This window comes from Cryptomeria japonica, chromosome 3 (assembly GCF_030272615.1).
Source record: "Cryptomeria japonica chromosome 3, Sugi_1.0, whole genome shotgun sequence".
NCBI classification, from domain to species: domain Eukaryota; kingdom Viridiplantae; phylum Streptophyta; class Pinopsida; order Cupressales; family Cupressaceae; genus Cryptomeria; species Cryptomeria japonica.
The window spans coordinates 912,425,668-912,447,984 of record NC_081407.1 but is presented as its reverse complement, the minus strand read 5'-3'; the positions used below and the strand labels follow the sequence as shown (position 1 = coordinate 912,447,984).

Here is a 22,317-nt window from a genome sequence, read left to right as displayed (position 1 = left end):
TCCTTCCTTTGTCTATTCTATTTTCTATCCTTATCTTTCCCTCTATTTCCCTCTCTCCCTATTGCAAACATAATGCGTGCCTACTAGTAATGGATCCTACTTATCTCCCAATTCATAGGTTTTGTTTCAGTCATATTTGGATCCCTGTAAGTGGATGTATAATTGATTTGAAGCTAGCACTTCTTCATTGAGATCTTTGTTGCACAAACAACATCATTTGCTAAATGACCTACCAATTGACCTCATATATTATACAAATGTGTGAAAAACTAGACCAAAATTTTCCCTAATTGACCTTCACACCACTTTGACGTATCCCTTCACACCACTTTGACGTATCCCTTGCACTGAGATGTGATTGCTAGTTATAATACCAAATACAATAAAAAAAAGCGAGCACTACATTACAGAAATTAAAAGCCCCGCAAAGGCAGCATAACAAAAAGCCCATTAAATTCTATCATTACATTTCTTAAAATCCTACAAAAAGTGATTAGTATTAGCTTTTTTGCAGTATATACCTGACCGACTGAAGGTCTACCCATGTTGATCGTGTTATAAGAATCGTTTGTCAGAAGTGTGTTCTTACGAATGAAACAAACGTGCGTAGAACATCGTCCAGACATACTGCAATCAGTTAACAGAAGGAATTCAATACGATCAAAGTACAGAGTGTAATATCAAGCTTTCCATCTTGTTCTCTTCCAATTTTATTAATCTAAGCAAAAAAATTGCTTAATTCATAAAAGTTGTCCATTTTGTTTAAATTTTAAGTCCAGAATGTTTCTAAATCAGCCCAAAGAGTGGATTTGTCTTCCATGTAGAAGACCCTTAAGTTTTATCAGAGTTTTACTTACTGATTGAATGTAAACTGTATACTGATAGTAATTTGGCCCTGTTTGGTGCAAGAAGGGTGGAAAGATGGGTCGGAGAATTATAGGAACACATATTTTGTTGCTCCTGTTTTGTTTCTCGAGCGTCTGTAGTGCTGATGATGGTTTTGTACGTGTGGTGCTGAAGAAAAAGCCACTAGACCGCTTTAGTCTAACTGGTGGCAGACTTACAGAAAAAAGACATGACTTTGAGTATGCAAATATTCAGAAGTTTAGTCTTCGAGAAGGGCGAGACAATGGAGATTATGTGTTTTTGAATAATTACCTGGATGCACAGTACTATGGCGAGATTGGCATCGGAACCCCACCTCAGAAGTTTACTGTTATATTTGACACGGGAAGCTCCAATCTTTGGGTGCCTTCGTCTAAATGCCACTTCTCGGTGAGAATTATGATTTTAATTAATTGATTAGTTTTGGTGAGTTTCCAGATTTTGCGGTGTGATTATGCAGCATTTCAGTCGGTCTTGATTTGTGAAAAATAAAAATTTATGGGTTCCCTGGCTTGTTAAGATGGAGATTACTTTTAAAGTCCTCGTTAGCAAATTGTAATAAGGTGAATGGTGAAGGCAAAGTTTCTGGTTATGAAATCCTCCTTGTGGGAGCCCACCAGACAATAGTTACTATTAACTTTATATATTGTTTAGATTTTGTATTATAAGTTTTACCTTATGATAAAGCAGGAGCTCTAAATTAATTTATTTTATAACAAGATCGTTTCTTCTCAAATTTTTGTTTAAAAGTCTTTAGTTAAGATTTCTTTGTACGACATTTTGGTGTCAAGTCTTTCGGTAATTATGGTTAATTTCATTACATTCAAATTCCAAATTCTGGGAATTTTTATACAGTAAATAGATTGATGGCTGTTTGGACAGTGAAATTAGCTTTCTTAGAAGTTAACCGAAATATCTTGTCTTGAAATATCTGGAAGGATTATATAAATTAAAGAAGATTTTGTGGTTATTTTTATAACAGTGATTAACAATAATTTTATAGTGCAGCTAGCTTGCTATTTTCATTCAAGGTACAAATCATCAAAGTCAAGCACATACCAAGAAGATGGTACTCTACTTCAAACCTCAATCTCACTTAGTTTAGTCTTCTTACATGGGGATATTAAGGAAGCTGCTAAACAATTAATATGTATCATTTGTTGGTTGTGAAGGAGAATCCTGTGAGATCCAATATGGCAGTGGATCAATATCCGGTTTCTTAAGTAAAGATGATGTCACAGTTGGGAAACTTGTTGTGAAACATCAGGTTAGTAAGTTTTGGACGTTAAGGCTTCCCAGTTGGATATCGAATATTTTTTCTGTTCAATTTAATTTGGAATTTATGTAGAAGTGGGTTCTTTCATGGTGCAGGTCTTTGCTGAGACTACACATGAACCAGGGTTAACATTTTTGTTGTCTAAGTTTGATGGCATCCTAGGGCTTGGTTTCAAGGAAATTGCTGTTGATGATGTTGTTCCAGTCTGGTTAGTGTTGATAGCCTTCATTCTATGATGTCAACTTCTTGATTGGATTAAATCTCCTAGGCTTATCCTGTTAAAAGCAGCACAAAATTTATTTCCAACTGTCTTTGACATGAGGGCTTTTAAGGGGTGCCTCAGCTGATCTTTCTTGGTAAAGAAATTGTGGCAAATTTTTTGCAATTCAATAAGTGAATTGAGAACATTAATAATTTCCCTATGGAGGGCCTCTTATGGGATATAGTGGAGATACAGCAAGTTTTTGAACTGAAGACAAACTCATGGAACAATCCCTAGACGCCTTGTTGATGTTAAATTTTAATTTGCATTAAGTGACTTTCTGTAAAGAACAAACTACCATCAGATCAATTTAATCTGCACTTTGATAAGGCAATATTTTTACAGCCTTGTTCTTTTGCTTTCATTCAGACAATAACCTCTTATTTATTAAAGAAGTGTACTTCTACACATAATTTAGCTCAAATATTCTTCTCTGTTTCTCACATTTAGTTCAAATATTCTTCTCCTCTTTTCAACAGGTACAACATGGTAAACCAAAGCCTTGTCCAAGAACCAGTCTTCTCTTTTTGGATGAACAGGAATGCAGATGAAGAAGAAGGAGGAGAGATAGTATTTGGAGGCATCAATAGTAAACGCTTCAAGGGTAAACATACATTTGTGCCTGTTACAAAACAGGGTTACTGGCAGGTAAATTATAGAATGAACTTGAGTTTCCATACTCTGTTTTAAGAGGCGTTTTTATATGCATGTTCTTTTTATGCACCATTACTAAAGGTGGATAGGATGGTTACAGAACTCTCTTACTTTTCTAACATATTCTTACCATTTCTTTCAGTTTGATATGGGAGATTTTCTTATTGGCAATGAATCAACAGGTGAAATATCTTCCCAAGACTTTCAGTTTTTTTTGATTAAGTGTTAAATCTAATTTAAAGACATTCTAAAAACTGGACAACTTTTCTTACAGGCTTTTGTGCTGGAGGCTGTGCTGCTATCGTAGACTCTGGAACTTCTCTGCTGGGTGGCCCATCAGTATATCTTCCTACCTTCCCAACTTTTTGAAGATTATTATGAATGTTATTTGCTTATTTCCAAGTTACGTACCAAATGAATTTTCACCACAATGACTTTTTTGGATGTGTATCATTGTTTGCATAAAGTGTAACATCCAAAGTGAAAGCTTGAATATTCAATAACATATTTAGCTTGATATGAAAATTTGAGAGGAAAATAACATTGCCTGAATGGAGACATATTACACAGGATAAGCTGTGGTATAAAATATCAAAGCTCACTGGCAGTTACAATCTCCTGGCAGAATGGCTCCTGCTGCTGTTGCTTCTCTTGTGTGCAATGGCATTAGAAAAACACCTGAAGAATGGCCTAATTCTTAGGGCTTGTAGCTGTGCCATTGCACACAAGAGAAGCAACAGCAGCACAATCTCTTATGTGTTTGCAACTTTGCAGTTTCACTTCAGAATCATGCCCCACAGAAATCTACTGGCCTCGATTGTTCTGCCTGCAGGTTGCATTGAAGGGTTGGATCTACAGTTTGGGCCTGGTCATTTCTCTTTGTCCTTGCTACTCCCACTTTTGTGCTCACTTTTGGGGATTTGTTGATGGCTAAGGGTGCTGCTTCATTGAAATAGAGTTGTTTTCCCCAACTTGGGTGGGCCTTTAGCATCTGTTCTCTTTGCTGGCATGGATGTCCTTGTCACTTTGCCTGTCTTGTCTACTTTTCTTGCAATGTTAAATCAGGCTTTGGTTTCATCCTCTTCACAGCAATCGCTACTGCTAATAATATTCATAGTCATAACAGTAGTTGTCCTTTGGAGAAGAAGGCTCCTAAAGGCCTTATTCTTTAGATGGGTCCAAAATTTTTTGAGGTGGAGAATATTATTCAGAGTTGGTACTTATTTGTAAGTTACACAATTTTGGTCAAATCCAGGTGATCTCCATGCTTGGATGACTAAGACTTGGAAGCTTTTCCTTACAGAAGATCTTGTCATGTATTTGTGTGCATGGGAATTTTCTCTAGCAGTTTGTAGCTTAGAAGATGACCAGGAGTATGTTCTCCAGGATAGCCCTTGGTTTATGGTAGAGCTTCTCTCTTTCTGAAGGCATGATTTCCCAAGTTTAATCCTTCTGCAGAAACTTTTTCTGTGTTGACAACTAGGAGGTATTTCCCAGAGCGTGTCAAATTATATTTTTTTATTTAATGCAGTTAAATCCTTATTTTAATGTCATAAGTTTTCTATGTTGAAATCTAGGTCAAGCTACCTAATCTCCTTCTACAGTATCGGCATCCCTTTTGTTGAACTACTATTGGCAGTACCTTGGGCAAGCTCATTTCTCTTGAGACTAAAACTTCATGTTCACATTCCACTTTTGCTGAGCTGTATATTGAGATGGATATTTCTACGGATTTTCCTGAGGCCATTGGTCTTAATGTTGGAGATCAAGCTTGAAAGCAACCTTTGGATGAATAGGGGTTAGTTTTTAGATATAGGTCTTGCTTTGGCCTGGGTCATGCAGTGGTGGCCTGTCCCAGCATTTTGAGCCTGCTTCGTGGTGGGAAGATGTTGATTCTTGACTTAAGTTTATATTGGATTTCCATATTTCCCTTGTTAAGGATTCTCCTTCTCCCCCTGAATTCTCCAAAAATATTAGGATGTCTCCTAGTGATTCTTCAATGGTAACATCTTTTGCTCCAGTGTCTAGTTCCCCCTTGTTGGAGGTAATTGTTCCCCTGGATTTTGCTCCCTTGGTGTCCAACCAGGCATTGTTTCCCTTGAATGAAGGTTCCTCTTCATTCCTTTTGGCTTCTAACTCTTTTGATAGGGAGGGACAAGCCTTCCTATCTTTAAATCCTATTTGTAATTCTTTGTTTTGGGAGAGTGGACTCATGTCTATTCTATGAAGTTTTTTGCCAGGGCAAAATCTTCTTCTCTGTTGCAAAAATATTCTTCTTCTATATTGCCTTGTTCTCACAATGTGGGATGACATAGTTTGCAGGGTGTGGGATAGAATCGCGTTTCCCTCATTTTATTGTCTACTTTTCTTTGGTATTAGTTTAGCAGCTTGGTTGTTTGGTTTCTAACTGGATTTAATTTTATTAATTTGTAAGAGACAATATTGAAAACTTGGACTCAACAATAACTTAGCTGTCCCAATGAGTTTCAAAAACTTGTACTTCGCAAAAACTTGGCAATTTTTTGAACATTGAAAAAATATTCTTCAAAACATGCACACTATTGAAGTTAGGTAACATATTATTGACTCCTTTAAACAAACCCCATTCCTACGTGTAAAACTCCAGCATCATGTTGTATGTATAGAAGACAGACATCCGCATTGTGGACAAGCCTTGGTTTTCGGTAGCAGAGCCCGGTAGGAACTCTTTCTTTGTTCTGGGAAACTACTTGTGCTTCTTCTTTTCTTAGCCACGACTTTTCTTGGACTTGAGTGCCTTAGAAGAATGCAATAAGATTTTATCATGCTAGTCCTATTAGTTTCCAAGATTTACCATGGGAATCTAGTCTTCATATGAATTTCATGCCTAAGAACCCTTGCCTTTTCACTTTCTTGTTTTCCTTTCAACAAATTCTCTACTTTTAAGGATTGACTATTTTCTACTTCTTGGCTTCTCTTGCCCTAGTTTTCTTTGCATTTTCCACTTCTCAACAATTAAATTGATTCTTCTCTTGTTTGATGTGTTTTATTTTTTAAGTTGGACAATATTATCCAAGAGTAGGTAAGTTTTCATTCTAAAATTAAGAGTTTTTGCCAAGTAATAGGAAGTTATTGAGAAAAACTTAGGGTCAAATTATTTCACTTGTAACTTGCAAGCCATTTTGACTTGTGAATTTCATGAGTTACTTACATGTTTTCCATATGTGGTAAGAGATTCTATCTAGATAGCCACTATTGTGGCAAATACTGATGTAATAATTGGCTTTCTTCTTGAGGGTGGACCCTATAGAACCCACATTAACTGAATAAAAATATCTCCTAGCAAAAAGTTATATTCAACTTTAGGAAGGACGTTTATTTTTTAGGAATGCCAAGGAAAGTTATCCCTTAGTCACAATGATAGGTAGAAGGTCGAATTTTTAATATTTGAGGGAGATTAGCCAAAAATTTATCTAGTAGTGTACATTTTCCACAACAGCAAAAACTATTTGGAGATAATAATAGATAGTATAAACATGATTGAATTTGAGGAATAGTTGCTAGGTACAAATGAAATGGATGGTAGAGCATTCAGAAAGTAGGAAAATGCATCCAAATATTCTTATACAAAATTACAAGAAAATATGTAAACATAAGATTAGAAGCAAAGATTTGAAATGGAAATCTAAATAAAATGGCATCTTTTTACAAAGTCAAAAATTTATATGTATGCTATAACCCTTATGGATTTGGAATCAATACTATATTTCTATGCAAATTTTGGTACGTAGTAGTATCTAAGTACTGTTCTAATGTACATAGATGATTGAAATGGAATAGAAATTTGTATAATATTGTTGGTACCAATTTTGTAATTAGATACACCGATAAAGGCATATGGAAGGATGAAAGCTGCTATTTTGAGTATTTGTAAAAATGGATTGCATAGGATAAGATTTCTGGCTATTTTGTTGGAGAAGCAAGGTGATTCTAGGCTTGCATGCCTTTTGCACGAATTCCTTGTAGAAGCTGCATGAAGACTAAAGTAGAATAAAGTTAGAATAGATTTAAGCAATCCATAAATAGTTGAGTCAATGCAGGTTAGGAATTCTCTATAAACTATATTTGTACACCTTTTTGATACGTAGTAATATAACATGTACTACAAATTTGTTGTATGAGCTTCTCTAAATATTTATTATATATATGATTACTTATCTTTGCTATGGTTTCATGTTATGTTATGGAAGTCTATTTAGGAGTCTAGGAATAGTTGTAATGCCTCAAGCCTAACACCTAGGACATTAGCCAAGCAAACAATTTTTTTAAAGAACAACTTTAGTGTTCAAGATATGACATTGACATGTCTGTAATGTCCCCATTTTAGCAGACTTGGATTTTGTGAGATTAGCCTATTATCCTGACCCTCGTAGGCTAATGTGTTGGATAGAGGGTCTTTTGAGGATTGGTATCATCTCCAGTGTTCAGAGTGCTTCAGTTTGGTCTTCGTTTGGCATCATTCGGACATCATTTGCTCTACTTCCTATTTTTAGTAAGTCTTGGGATGTTAGAGATGGACCCCTGCTATTTTTAGTAAAGGGGGTATGGTCATATGCAGCTTCATCATGTCAGCTCCCAGTTCAGACAGCGTTCAAAAATGTTGAATATTAATGGAGATATTAATGTTTATTTAGTTTAAATAAACATTAATGTTTTGAGCTTATATTATTAAGTTATAATATAATTTTATATTATAACTTAAGGAAGGGTCCAAGTATCATTAAGGGGGACCATTTAATTAATTAATTGTGGTTTTTTTTACTAAGGTGAAATATTAAATGACAAAGTGAAAATATTATATTATTAAATGTCATTTAATATCATTAATTGATTTAATGTCTTATTGGAGAAAATCGAACCTTCATGGGAAATATATATAAGGCTTTTGAAAAGAAGAGGAGGGGGATTGATCATTGTTATTTTTGATGAGAAGACTTGTCTCTTGGCTTTGGAGAAGAAGCTGGGGTTTCTGCAGCTTGTCCAGAGTATCGGCATTGGAGAACGTGAAGACTTCATTGCATCAGCAATCTGAGGGTGTGAGATATTCATTTGAAGTTGCTCCTAGGGTTGGCTTCATCCAGAAGTTGACATTGTGCTGATTGGGGATTTATTTTCAGATTTATTGGCATAGCTGAGGGCATATGTATATGGCAGACTGAGAACATCATACAGAGGGTTTATATGCTGCTACAGTGTGTGTGAACAGTGCGCATGAACAATGCACTACAATTCCTGTGAATAGTAAATCGCTACAGTGCCGTGCTACAGTAAACGCTACAGTACCTTGCCAATTTTGTGGTCTTTGTGGAGACCAAATTGGAGATGTTTGTTCAGATTTATGATGATGATTGAATAAGGAGTCTTTGGCTGCTTCTTCTACATTCTGCAAACCCCTGTAGCCGCCTTCATCACCTACAGATTGGGGTCGATTGATATTCCAGGTGACATTCAACATTGATCAGCCACTTAGCTTTCATGCCAACTGTTTGCTTAAATGCCTAATGGCTGTAGGTGTACTTTTGGATGCATGACAAGTGTTTGTCTTAATGTCTACTAGCTATACTAGTTAATTTCAGTCATTCCATGTGTGTGTAAGGTCTAAAACAGCTAGCATATCATTTCTATAACAACTTTGCATTGTTAGAAGCTTTCCATAACTTCATTTGCAGCCTACAAACCCAAAGAAGACAAATAAAGAATTCACTACAGCGGCTTCAAACATTGTATGCCAAGTGTTTGACAATATTCCTTGGGGTTCAAATAAGCAAAACAAGGTCAGATTAGCCAAGGGATATTACAATGTCACACTACATGCTAAGGTGCACACAAAGTGTCATGTCAAGCACAACATCACAATTTCTCCAAGTAAGGTCGCACACACAAAAGACTTACATATCATGTAATGAAGTCACTGTGATTGCCTATGAGAGAGTGGTTCTTCTCCACAGGGATGAGTGGTTCTTCACCATAGGGATAAATGGTTCCCAACCTATGATTGTGTTTTCTTGGGAATACAACACAAGAGTAGGATGAAGGAGTCATCTACCTTGAATCCACTCACTAAACACACTCAATGACACTCACAACACCAAGGGAAGCCTATATAAGAGGTGGGACAACTAGGAGATACCAGGAAATGTCTACGCAACCAACTAAAACGCAACATTTACCAAGGGGACCCTTAGTTTTTTTTTTTAAACTCCCTTTATAAATGTTACGTTTTAGTTGGTTGGATAAACACAAGCGGAGATACCATATCTTGACTCTCTAAATGACCACTAGTTTCCTATATGTGGAGTAGGATGAGGGTGACAACTACCTCCAATCCACTCCATGACAACACAGACAACATCTAAACATAAGGGGCAAACCTTCGCAAGGAGTTAGGGACCTTACACCAATTAGAATGCAATAGGTCATTTTTGTGCAACGGCATGCTTCCCAATGCCAAAGATATCCTAACTTATAGATTACAACACTTGTCAACAAAGAAATGAGATGAACGAATGATATTTAGGGACAATGCCTCAAACTCACAAAACACAGCTCCACTCTAGACAAAATGTCAGAAAAACCTACAAATGACTGGAAGACCAAAGTGGAAGGTTTAGTATTCCCATCCGATCTTTGAAATGTGAGCAAACGGAGGAGACACCTCCCAATCTTTGGGAGGTGTATAAAGAAATTGTAATGTCCCCACTTTGAAATAGAGTTTAATGGTAAATAATAATAATAAAATTAAAATTCAAAAGAATAAAAATAAAAATAAAATAAAAATATAAAGAATATAATTAAATATAATTAAGTTAATGAATGGTCAAAAGACACAGAATGAAAAGTTGCGACTCCCTCAAACATGAGCTATAAAAGGGAGAAGAGAACCTTATTTGAGGGGGGATAATTTGGGAATCAGAAGTGCAGATCTGATTGTGAAAGGTTGTCCCTTTCAAAGGGCAGAAATAATGAAGAGTTGCACTCTTTCAAAGGGTGCTAATGGTGAAAGGGTGTGTCTCTTGCCAAAGGGTATACATGATGAAGAGGTGTGACCTCTCCTTCACATAGAGAGATATAAAGGAAAGGAATATAGGAATAGATATTCTGGTTAATGTATTGAATGCTGAGCAAATAGCATTGGACTTACAGCTTGATATGCTCAACGCTGAACATACCCTTGCTATTACAATATGGATTTATTGTTCTTTCTGATTTATAGATAAATGTAATTCTCAAAATAAGGTTAAGAGAATAAAAGAAATAATATACTTTCCTAAAGAAATCTGGTTATTTCATTAGCAGTATCAGTAGTAGATATCATAGTTATAAGGAATTCTTATGTAATTAAATATCAGATGAAATTCATATATTTCTGATCTAATCTCTGTTATTTCTGCTAATGCCTATGGAGAATGGGTTAGATTTGTGCTTAGGGAGAGGCGGTTTTATTCCAACCAATTAGGTAGTCCCGAGATGCAGTAAGTGTCTGCATCTGTAAACCTTGAGGGAGCCTATTGTAGTTTGGTTTCTCAACACCCTGGCAACATAATCACCCCTTCCTCCCTTAGGGTAAGGTAGTAACAGGGTTAGATCATAATATAGAAGGCTATGAATTATGAAATGTAGAATTAATTGTAAAAAGGCATGTTAACTTGGTAATGCATTAAGTAATGTATAATAATTGTTAGAAATATGACAACTTCCAAGTAGGGGACATCATAGAAGACATCACAGAAATCTACAAGAACTCCAAGGACATGAGGGATGAAAAGGAGTGTTCTTGACACACCCCACTCACTCCCTTCATAAGCAAAACCAAAATGACACAACAACACCACCTTGCAATGGGTTTGTGTACAGAAACTCAAGGATAGTGTAATGTCCCCACTTTCAAGTTCTCTTGCAAAGTGGCTAGTAGTGTCTTTCAAGGTCTATGTCAATTGGTTTAGAGGGGGTTTTTGATGTCGCCAATGAGCTTAGAGGATGTATCAGAGTTGAACGACACTTTTTGGAGTTATTTTGGACAACTCGTCAGAGACTTACTATTTTTAGTAAGTGCCAATTTCAACACTGTTTGGTCAGTTGGGAGTGTGGGCTGACTTACTATTTTTAGCAGTTACTATTTATAGTAACCACTATTTCCATCAGCTAGTCATAGTTCGGTCTCCCCTCAGCTTCAACATCTTCAATTTTGGCATTTCTATAGCTGGTGATTGTTTGAATTGAGGTTATATTGGCAACTAATGATGTTTAGAGTTATTAATTTAAATAACGTTAAATGCTAAAGTTTTTGATTATGGGAAAAACAGGTTTTGAGGGGACCCGAAACCCCTTACAACAAGTTTTGGAGGGACCCAAAACCCTCAGATTTTACCAGGATTTGGAACCCATAGAACAACGCTGCCAAAGAAAATTAACCAAGAAAACCAGCAGCCCAAACAAAGTTGAGCCGGCAAAAGCCAGCAAAAGCCAGCAAACACCAGCAGGAAGAACCAACCAAACACTTAAGATATAATCAATATAAATCAAGTTGGCTACACCAACTAGGCTAAAGATTCAAACTATGATGAGGGTTAGCATGCACCCTCAGCCAAACAACAGGGATGTTTCTGGCTCCCTTGACCTGAGACAGAGACTTCAAACAACAAAAATCATGACTAGCCCATAACCAAAAACAACCACAATCTGGACTGGGCCCTTGAAAACTATCAGCAACCAGCCAGATAAGAAAAGACAAGGCAAATAAAACAAGATACCTAGAGATAAAGGGATTTTGAAAGGCTTCCCTAACCTTAAAACTAGCTTTTGAAATGGCTCCCAGAACCACTTTAAAGGGTTTTGAAGTGGTACTCTCAACCACCTTGAGCTGAAACAGAGGCTCGATTAGGAAAGCATCCATCCAAACAAGCACCGCCGCACTATCCACCTCAATAGGAGAAGACAGAAAAGAGCTTGAGAGAAAAGATCCAGCAACCAAAAAATCACTAGCCTCAAGAGAAAGGTCCTCCAAACGAGGAGAGGAAGCACCAAAAATCACCTTAACCACCCAAACACCAAGCAGCCACTCCACCTCCATAGGAGGGCACAACGCCTCAAGAAGAGATCCATGGGACTAAGTAGTAAGAGAAAAAACCCTCAAAAGGAAACCAATAGTGGAAGCATCGAGAGCCCACATAGAAGAAACAGGACCACCAAAAGTGTAACCATACTCCAACAGCAAAGAAACAACCCCCACCTCAATAGGGAGAGAACATAGTTTCATCAGAAGGAGACACTACACCAACTGCAGCCCAATACCAGAACAACCTCTGCCCAGCAAAGCCGCCTCAGAACAGGAGCATCCAACTCCTTCTGCGAAAGATATCTCCACCTCTATAGGAGATAAAACCTTCTTAACAGGCACATAGAGAGAAGAAGGGTGCCGAGAAACTGCCCAAAACCTAGGCATTTCCACCCAAAGGGCATCAAAAGAGATCCACAAATCCCAGCCCGAGAGGAGGAAAACAAAAAAAGAAGCATTGTAAGCACAAAATCCTCCGACCCAATAGGGGAAAGGGTGCAAAGAAGGGACACAAGCCAAAGCAGAGCAAAATGGCCTAACAAGACCGACCCAGCAGACAGGAGAGGAAGAGAGAGCCACCAGAAGAAATCCCCATTGGCTCTGAACCACTAAGCTCGCAGTAGTAGCAGCCCAAATAGCCGCCTCAGCGAGAGACCCCAGAAGCTGATCCACCAGAAAGAGGGAGCGAAGGGGGCATCGCGAATCATCCAGGTCAAGCCAGGCAATGATACCCATTGCCAAGGCTCCCAAGCAATCGTCCTCATTGTCGTCTGATTCCTCCCCTTCCTCAGCAACAGTCGAAACGCTAGCTCCTGCCCTCGCACGATCCCCGCTCCCGCTCATAATGTTAAATGCTAAAGTTAAATTAAATATTTAACTAACATTATTTAATATAATATGAAGTTTTAATGTTGGCATCGTGGGAGTTATAAGGTATTGATTTAAAATATTAATGAAGTCATTATCTTTTGGGCACCATGGGAGTCATAAGGTGAATTTATTATTAATTTAAATTGTGCAAACCCTAATTAGGGCATTGGGATGAAAGCATTAAAAAAAGGCACTTGGGAGCTCATTTGACATATACTTGGTTAATTTATTTTCTCTTTGAGAAGTTAGGAGCTCTAGCTTCATTTGTAGGAAATCTAAGGACGAAAACCCTCGGAGTGTCTTGGTGGTTTTGGACGGAAACCCAAATCCTTGTTTGGTGTGGATTCGAGATTCACCATTGCACTTCATCATCAGATTGTTGGAGGTTTCAGCTAGAAATCTCTTTGGAGGATTTGACAGGAAAATTTGTGAAGTCCACAAGAAAGACAAAACCCTCATTTTTACTCATATCTCCTAGGGCATTGCCTATATTGTTTTGGGTATCTTTGCATATGAATTCCCATAGTGGGTGATGCAGATTGTTATATAATATGCAGGTTTAAAGTGCCTCTTGAATTAATTTAACAAAGTTGCTAGGCAAGCGTGACTCTTTGGCAGATATTTCTCTCGTTTGGAGTGTTGGAACTTGTTACATCCCATTTATGCCCTACTTGTTTTTTTATGCAATATTTACACGATTCTAATTGTGCCCTAGATGTTTATGTTATAACGGAGTGATGATGCCCTAGATGGTATGTGTTCAAGTACAATGAAATGATGACTTAAAACGGTTAGATTGATGTTTTGATATGTATTATGATGATATTTAAGATGTTTTATGTATGTTAATAATATTTTTCGAAATGTCAGAGTTATGACAAGATTTCAAACTAATTGTTTGAATTTGACCAAGTGTGTGCTGGAGATCGTCGTCTTCCGCAAAGGGAGGGAAAGTATCATTAGGTCGGGAGGAAAAAGGAAAGAAAGAACTCATGTCGTCCGAAACCCTAACCTGAGCCAGGTAGACTTATGTTTGACCGCGTCAAACCTTGTCGGTCGTTGTGTTAGGTAAACCTAGATGGTCTATGTAGAGATTTTAGGGTTCATAACCCTAGGTTACGTTTGCGTTACGAGGTATCTCGTTAATATTATTTTAAGGAAATTTTATTTGATTATTTAATTAATTATTATTTTTAAATCTCGCATAAGCTTATGCTTTATTATGTATTTATAAATTTGTGTATGTATATATATGCAATACTCTTTGAAAGGTTAACCTAAAAAATAAAAGAAGGATAAAATAAAAACCTTGTTATTTATTATTAATTAAAAAAAAAGAGAAAACGTAACCTATCCTCTAATCGCTAGAGGTGAAAGTGATGTGAGGAGATAAGTTTTAAATAAAATATTTTCACCCTTATTCATAAGCGCTATGTTTGTTGCATATTATCATTCGATGAGCAAGCTATAATACTTCATCGGGCATTTGATGGAAAGATAGACTTAATGTATAATCAAACACTTCTTTATTATATTGATATGGGGAAGATATTTTGGAGAGCACGCATTTTTCAGCATGAGAGGAGAAGCTTCTTGAGGAAGCCATAATGTAAAACGCGTGAGGAGATGCTAGGAAGAGGGCATGACTCTTGGGGGCAGATTGGAACAAATCCGCCTGGTATTAGGGCAGCAGATGGAAGGAATACGTGTTCATCAATGCATAAAAGAAATTTTGGAAAAAGGGGTTATTCATTCTTCATTTTACTAGCCACAAGAAGGAGGGTTTTGCTCTACGAAACTGGTTCTTTCTTCTTGCGTTTTTTGAAACAAGGGTTTTGCTTTGCAAATTCTTTCATTTCCAGCTCTGCTAATTTGAAATTTAGAGGAATCTGCTGGAAAGAGGGTGCTGAAATACATTTTCTAAAGTGATTCCCATACTAAACATTAATGTAGTTGGGCATAATAAACATTATGGGAGCACTTAGACTTTTAGTAAATATTACCTCAGTGAGAAAGGGGTTGATAGGCAAGGGAGCTTATAACGCTCTTAAAGCTAATAGTCTTATATATAGAAATACAAAGCTTCACATCCCATAATGCAGTTGACTTACAAGCAAAATATATAGTTTTTTTAACAGTATAGTAGCAACATGAATGCTCTCATTTCGCACAAAACATAGAAGCTAATGTTGATGGGAGTGATAGCAATCTATTGTCTATATCATCTTTCCCTCACTAAGGTAAGTAATTCAGTTTAAACCATGCTTCAATGAAATTAGAAGGGAGCAAATTTTATCTAAGTATAATAAGGTCTTTAACCTTAGGATGAGGTAGAGTACCGGCCGATACAATCAAATATGCCAATCTGTGGTGAACTAATGACGATTGAGATTCATGCAACCTTCATGTGTAAAAAGGGCATCGTTTGTTAATCATTTGTAACTTAATGGCAGATGCCAGTTAATAAAGGCCAAGTATGGGCTACTTTGTGTAAATAGCATTAAGACTGTGTGGAATGCGAACTATTTAACTATTGTACTCAAGATTGGTATATCTGTACAAAACATTGATTCATGAAAAGAAGAAGGTCAGTGATTTCTACATATTCATCAAACTTGGATTCATCCTTGTTCCCATGAAAGAGCAGGTTGCTAGCTCAAGGGCACAAGTATGAATTTCTATATTAAATTAACGTAAGGTTTGTCAAGAAAGGTTTCATTCTAAGAGTATAAGTCATCTTGAGTTTGTTGACCAGCATAGAAAGCTTGAGTCCAAACATGTATGGTAGCCAATGAGCCTCATGGAGTCAGAATGCAGTAGCATAGAGACAGATTTGAGGACTTGGTCACCTACAGGAGTTCATTCCAACCCAGCAAGATGTTAAACAATTGACTTCATGTTTTAGCATGTTTGCAATAACCTAGTAACCCTCAGGCATGGAGACGATACATTTGTAAACGTCAACTAGTATGTTAATCCAGATACACAATCCAGTCAGAGGTCATACCAGTTGGGGGGAACTTATAGGGTATGACCGACTAGGAATTTGTGTAGGATTGCCTTCAGTTCAGATGGCATTGAGTTCCACTTCCCGTTACCTCCCTGCGAAGGGTCGGGCCAATCCAGTTGGATATGGCATGGGGGACTAGATAGTCTGTGGTTGGGTGGAAAAGCGCCCTAATGATGCTTTCCCTCCTCATTGGTATCTTGATAAAGTTATGAAGTTCAAATGATAGCATCAGATAAAATGTACCTTCTAAACCCTTGCTCTTTCAATTAATGCAATTGTTATTTATATTTTTATCTTATGTTTAAATTTCAGTTTAGTTTTGTGTAATTATTTTCAGTTATTGTTATCTCAAAAAAAAAAAATCTCTTCCTTTTTATGTTAGGATGAAATGATTATGTTAACGGCTGCATTTGTTAACGGCTATATTCGTTTCAGTAAGTTACATTTTTGAATAAATGTTTCCTTTAAATTTTAGCATGTTACAGAACTTTCAGGTTGCATCAAACGTGAGGACAACAATGTCAAGTATATGGCAATGATATGATACTCATGCATTATTGATAAATGTTAAGAAATTCTGTATGCTTTAGTTCTAATCAGCAAAAACCAGTATATATTCGTTTCAGTAAGTTACATTTTTGAATAAATGTTTCCTTTAAATTTTAGCATGTTACAAAACTTCTAGGTTGCATCAAACGTGAGGACAACAATGTTAAGTATATGGCAATGATACGATACTCATGCATTATTGATAAATGTTAAGAAATTTTGTATGCTTTAGTTCTAATCAGCAAAAACAGAGTATATATTCTTAGTATTGTAAGGTCAGCCATAATCTCTTTATTTCTGTTATTTCTGAGTAGAAATTCAAGCCATATTTTTTGCGTATATATTATTTTGGAAAACACATTGCAAACTGAACATTGTCAACAATTTCATACTTACAACAAATTGGGCAAATCAGTAAATGACCGTGTTTTAAATGCCTCAATAGAATATGTGGATTTAGCATAAATGCATGAATGTATGTATTGTTATTGTGGTTTGAATTTTGAAATCATTACAAATCTGGACACTTTGCAATACTGAAAACACAAACATTATATTCAGTAGCAAACTGAGTTGTTTATGAGCAGCAAATTTAATGCCTTCACCATTGAATGCATGCCAATTGTTTAGTAAAATTCCCTACATAGTTGAGTGGTTAGAAGAAGTATGGAAGTTTTTATTGGCAAACTGGGGTGGGATAGTGGTATCAGAGCTTAAGAACCTGCCATCTTACGGAGTTTTGTGAGTGGCATAACAGGCATTGGAAAGATGAATACTTCTGGTAAGGCAATTTCTGAGCTGATAGAAGGACTCTTCGAACTTATGGAGGACCGAAACATCAAGAGGTGCTGTAAGACAATGATAAAATCCAAACATGAGGGACATACTGAAAATAAAATGTTAGAACCAAAAACAAATGAAAAAAGGACTTCCAAAGAAAAAATTCAAAAAGGCAGCAAGAATGAGTTAAGGAAACAAAAACTTTGTTTTTCTTGCAAGGGGCCCTAGGAGCCTAATCATTTGTGCACTGGTAAAGTTAAAAGGGGAGGCATGAAGACGATTTGTCTGCTTCCACCACTTTCTTGCCATCATTTTAGGAGGTCCGCAAAAAAACACAAATAAAAGAATTTGTTTTTGATGGTTATAATTTTTCTGAAAAGAAACAGTTGGAGGAAGAGCTGCCTTGCTCTACCAGCCAAACACCTACTTCTATATGTGAAGAATCCAATAGAAGTTTGCTTTAAACTGATCATTTGATTAAGGAAGCCCATTGTGGGTTCGAAGTTAAATCCCAATGTAATTCTACTAACAATGATGAGAACATTGTTGTCTATAAGTTTGCAAAATTTGAAGATAAGTCAGCAAAGGAATTATCGATCAGTAATGAAGAAGATTGGTCTAACATAGTTAGGCTTCAACAGACTGACACCATGGGATCTAGGGAGAAAGAATCACTTCTTGTCACGGGTAAAGGTTGCATGAGTCTTCTTATGGGTAATTTGGAGATCATGATTTAAAAATCATGTGAAGAGGACTTCTTTGATGGTTCCATGTGTGATTATAACACTCTCCCATTTCTTCTACACGAAGAAAGCGTGACATCATCCAGTGAGATAGTTAAGAGGGATGATGATGGTAATCTTGTGTTTGGAACTTGTTGATGTGTTTTTTAGGCACATGCGAACACAAAATAAAATACCATAAGTATCTTATCCTCTCTTGAACAAAATCTCTCAAATGCTGAAGATTAGCTTAAGGATCACTTGAGAAGACTCCAAGGTTCATGAATGTAGGGTCACTACATGTGGATAAGCTCATTGGTTTGATGTGATTATGTTGGAATCACAAGGGGACTTACATTCGAATGCTTGAATGCTTGCTATGCTGGAACTCCATCATCTGATGTTGCTATATGGTGATGCTCTTTGTCCTAAACTAGCTTGATTTAAAAAAAAATGGCAAAAGGTAAAGAGTTGAGAAGGTCTATTCTAAGGTCTAGAATGTAAGAACATGGGTGAATGACTATATGGAACCCTACCGAGTGAGGTCTCACCATCAACTTGAACAATTTGACACAAGCTCAGTGCAATCTTCTAAGGATGTTTCAAGGATGTTCGAATCAATAGCATCAAACATTGATCACCACTCAAGTTAATGCATAAGCAATGAGTGTAGAACAATTTGAAGTTAAGCTCATATCATTCCAGTTGACCACACAAGGCACACTTACAAACAACAAGAGGCTAGTGGTATGGATTAGGTGGATTCCACATGAATACATTCAACAAATTCCTCCATTCAATCTAATTACATGAAAGCAAATTGAGGAGCAAAGACCATGCGAGTTGTTGAAGTAACAAATCAAATTCACCATAACTTCAATGAAATCAATTGTTCTTTACAACCATGTTTGGAAACAATTTTTGCCTTCTCCTACTCTAACTTCTATTCTAATTGCTATTCTATTCACTATTCTACTCACTAAAGGAGGCAAATCAGAAGAGACTATCATGTTGTGTCCAAGCACCCTTTTGAGGTGTGACACATTGAAGACATTATGTACTCAGCTACTCACTGGTAGCTCCAACTCATAAGCCACAAGTCCAATTCTCCTGATGACCCTAAATGGTCCATAAAAACGTGGCTTAAGTTTTTCTGCTCCACTCTTCTTAAGAGTAGATTGTCTGAAGGGTTGGAGTCTCAAGTAGACTATATCACCAACCTCAAATGAACGCTCAATTCGTTGTTGATCAACATACATCTTCTGCTGATTTTTTGCAATCTGGAGGTTGTCCTTCAATGCCTTCAGAATATCCTGACACTATTGAACCATGTCCCTAGCTTGAGGTGCTCTGCTGTCTCCAAACACCAAATCAGCAAAGCTAGGGGCCTCGTATCTGTAGAGTGCCATGAAAGGAGACATTTGGATGGACATGTGATAAGTGGAATTATAGCAGTACTCACCAAGGTGTAGCCATCTTACCCACACCTTCTGCTGTTCTGAAACATAATTTCTCAAATAACCTTCCAACCACTTATTAACTATCTCAGTTTGTCCATCTGTCTGAGGATGGTAACTCGTGCTTGGGGTGAGCACAGTATCACACAATCTAAAAATCTCTAGCTAGAAAGAGCTTAGGAACTTGTTGTCCCTATCACTCACAATGTTTTTAGGCAACCCATGTAGCCTAAACACCTCACGGAAGAACAATTCAGCAACCTGAGCTGCTGTAAATGAGCTGGTGATAGCGAAAAAATGAGCACATTTTGTTAATCTATCTACCACCACATAGATACAATCCTTCCCACTAGCTCTTGGCAACCCAGTGATTAAATCCATAGAGATACTTTCCCATTTTTGACTGGGAGTCGACAGTGGTTGCAACAATCTAGCGGGTGCAGTGTGCTCATCCTTGTTCCTTTGACAAACATGGCATTCCCTGATATACTTCTGAACATCCTTCTTCAACCCTTTCCAAGAGAATCTCTCTCGGATCTGCCTATAAGTTTTGAAAAAACTCTGATGGCCAGCAAGAGGAATGTCATGAAAGGTCTGTAATACCTTCTCCTTCAACTTAGATTCAGGTAGAAGAAGGATCCTACCCTTGTACATAATCAGTTCATCAACCAATCTGTACTTTTCATCATGAAAAGTGCCCTCAATGATGCTGGTTGCAAACTGATTTTTGGCATAATCAACAAGCAACAAGTCCCTCCAATTAGCTGTAAGCTCACTCATAGAGCTCAAATGGGGACTCCAGGAAAGAGCATCTGCCACTATGTTGTTCTTCCCTTTGACATACTCAATGTCAAAGTCATAAGCCTGAAGCTTACTAACCCACTTTTGCTGCCTTTCGTTCAAGTCTTTCTGGTGCATGAAGTGCTTAAAACTGTTATAATCAGTCTTAACAACGAACTTACTCCCCACTAGATACTGCTTGAACTTCGCAAGGGCATGCATTATGGAAAGCATCTCCTTGTCATATATTGAATATTGCCTTTCAGGTCCTCTCAACTTTCTACTTTCAAAGACAATAGGATGCTTGTCTTGCATAAGAGCTGGACCAACAACTTCACCTGATGCATCACACTGCAATTCAAAAGGCTTGGTGAAATATGGTAAGGCCAAAACAGGGCATGAGCTCATGATCTCCTTGAACTGATCGAAGACTGTTTGTGGCTTTTATGACCACTCAAAAGCTCCTTTCCTTGTAATATCTGTGAGGGGGGCAGCCAACTGAGAGTATCCCTTCACAAACCTACGGTAAAAACCACAAAGACCCAAGGATCCCTTCAAGTGTGTTATGTTCTCAGGAGGAGGCCAATCAATGATAGCTCTAATCTTTTTAGGGTCTACCTTTACATCTCTTGCACTGATAATATGACCAAGGTAGAACAATTCTTTCATTCCAAATTCACATTTGGACTCCTTTGCAAACATGGATTCGGATTCCAGTATGCTCAACACTTCATCCAAATGCTGTAAGTGCTCCTTCCAAGACTTGCTGAATATGAGTATGTCATCAAAGAATATGAGCACAAACTTCCTCAATTGTTTCTGGAAGATTTTGTTCATGCATAACTGGAATGTGGCAGGGGCGTTAGTCAAGCCAAAGGGCATGACTAGGAACTAAAATGCCCAAAGTGGCATCTAAAAGAAGTCTTCTCTACATCTGATGCTCTCATCCTAATCTGATGATACCCTGATCTGAAATTGATCTTTGAGAAGAACACTGCACCATTTAGCTCATCAATTCTCGAGATAGGATATCGATTCTTAATAGTTTTCTGATTCAAGGCCCGGTAGTCCACGCACATGCGCATGGTCCCATCCTTCTTTTTTCACCAAGACCACAGTCGAAGCAAATGGGCTCTTGCTTGGCCGTATGTAACCCATATCAAGCAGCTCTTGGATTTCTTTCTTGATCTCATCCTTTTGCTTCTTGGGGTAGCAGTAAGGAGTAGTCATTACCGGTTTTGCTCCTTTCAACTCAATGATATGCTCAGTCCCTCTTTCAGGAGGTCTTCCAGGAGGAGGATTTTCAAACACCTTACTCCTCTTGGTAATCAAAGCTTGAATGTCTTTGGGATAGCTCCGCTTCTCTTCTGGTGATTTGGAAGGCATGACCTTGATCTCAGGAGGTCTATCAAGTGGTGGTTTCCTAAAGACCTTACTTTTTTCTGTAATCAATGCTTGAATGTCTGCAGAGCAGCTGCCCTTGTCTTCCAATAGATTTGACGGCATTATTCAACACTTTGCTGCCCACTCCACTTGGTCATGGCGGATCAGCCTCTCCATCCTCTTCAATGAAACAACTCTAAGTCCTACATTTGACATTCCTCTCAATACCACCTTCTTCCCATTAGACATGAATTTCAGTTCCATGGTTTGCAAATTTAATGTGATCTCACCAAGAGATCTCAGCCACTGAATCCCAAGGACTGCATCATCAGTCCCTCCAATGCTAACCACAAAGAAATCATCTCGAATCTCATGGTTTCCCAACTTCAGAGACATGTTGGAAATCATTCGGTTGCAAGATATAGTGGAGCCATCAGCTACCATGACTTTGAAGCCTTCTACTTCCTCTGCCACTAGCCCCCTCTTTGCAACAATTCTCTCATCAATGAAGTTATGAGTCGCTCCTGTGTCAATGAGAGCAATGACACGATGTTCTCCTATCACACCCTGAACTCTAAAGGACTCATTCTTGTGA

General features: G+C 37.5%; 1 protein-coding gene across 6 annotated transcripts in view; it reads left to right on the top strand.

Annotated features, from left to right (window-relative positions):
- Positions 1-496: 496 nt before the first annotated feature.
- The window catches only part of LOC131072022 (aspartic proteinase A1), a 71,258-nt gene continuing 49,437 nt past the window's right edge, over positions 497-22,317 (top strand). For 2 of the 6 annotated variants that reach the window (XM_059217008.1, XM_059217009.1), the window contains exons 1-8: positions 497-672; positions 913-1,275; positions 1,894-1,954; positions 2,058-2,152; positions 2,257-2,369; positions 2,903-3,071; positions 3,220-3,259; positions 3,352-3,416. In XM_059217008.1, the coding sequence (XP_059072991.1) occupies positions 592-672; positions 913-1,275; positions 1,894-1,954; positions 2,058-2,152; positions 2,257-2,369; positions 2,903-3,071; positions 3,220-3,259; positions 3,352-3,416 (987 nt within the window). In that variant the 5' untranslated portion in view covers positions 497-591. Of the gene's footprint in view, positions 675-909; positions 1,276-1,893; positions 1,955-2,057; positions 2,153-2,256; positions 2,370-2,902; positions 3,072-3,219; positions 3,260-3,351; positions 3,417-22,317 lie in introns of all 6 variants that reach the window. The other 4 variants (XM_059217007.1, XM_058008133.2, XM_058008272.2 and 1 more) reach the window with 4 other exon arrangements.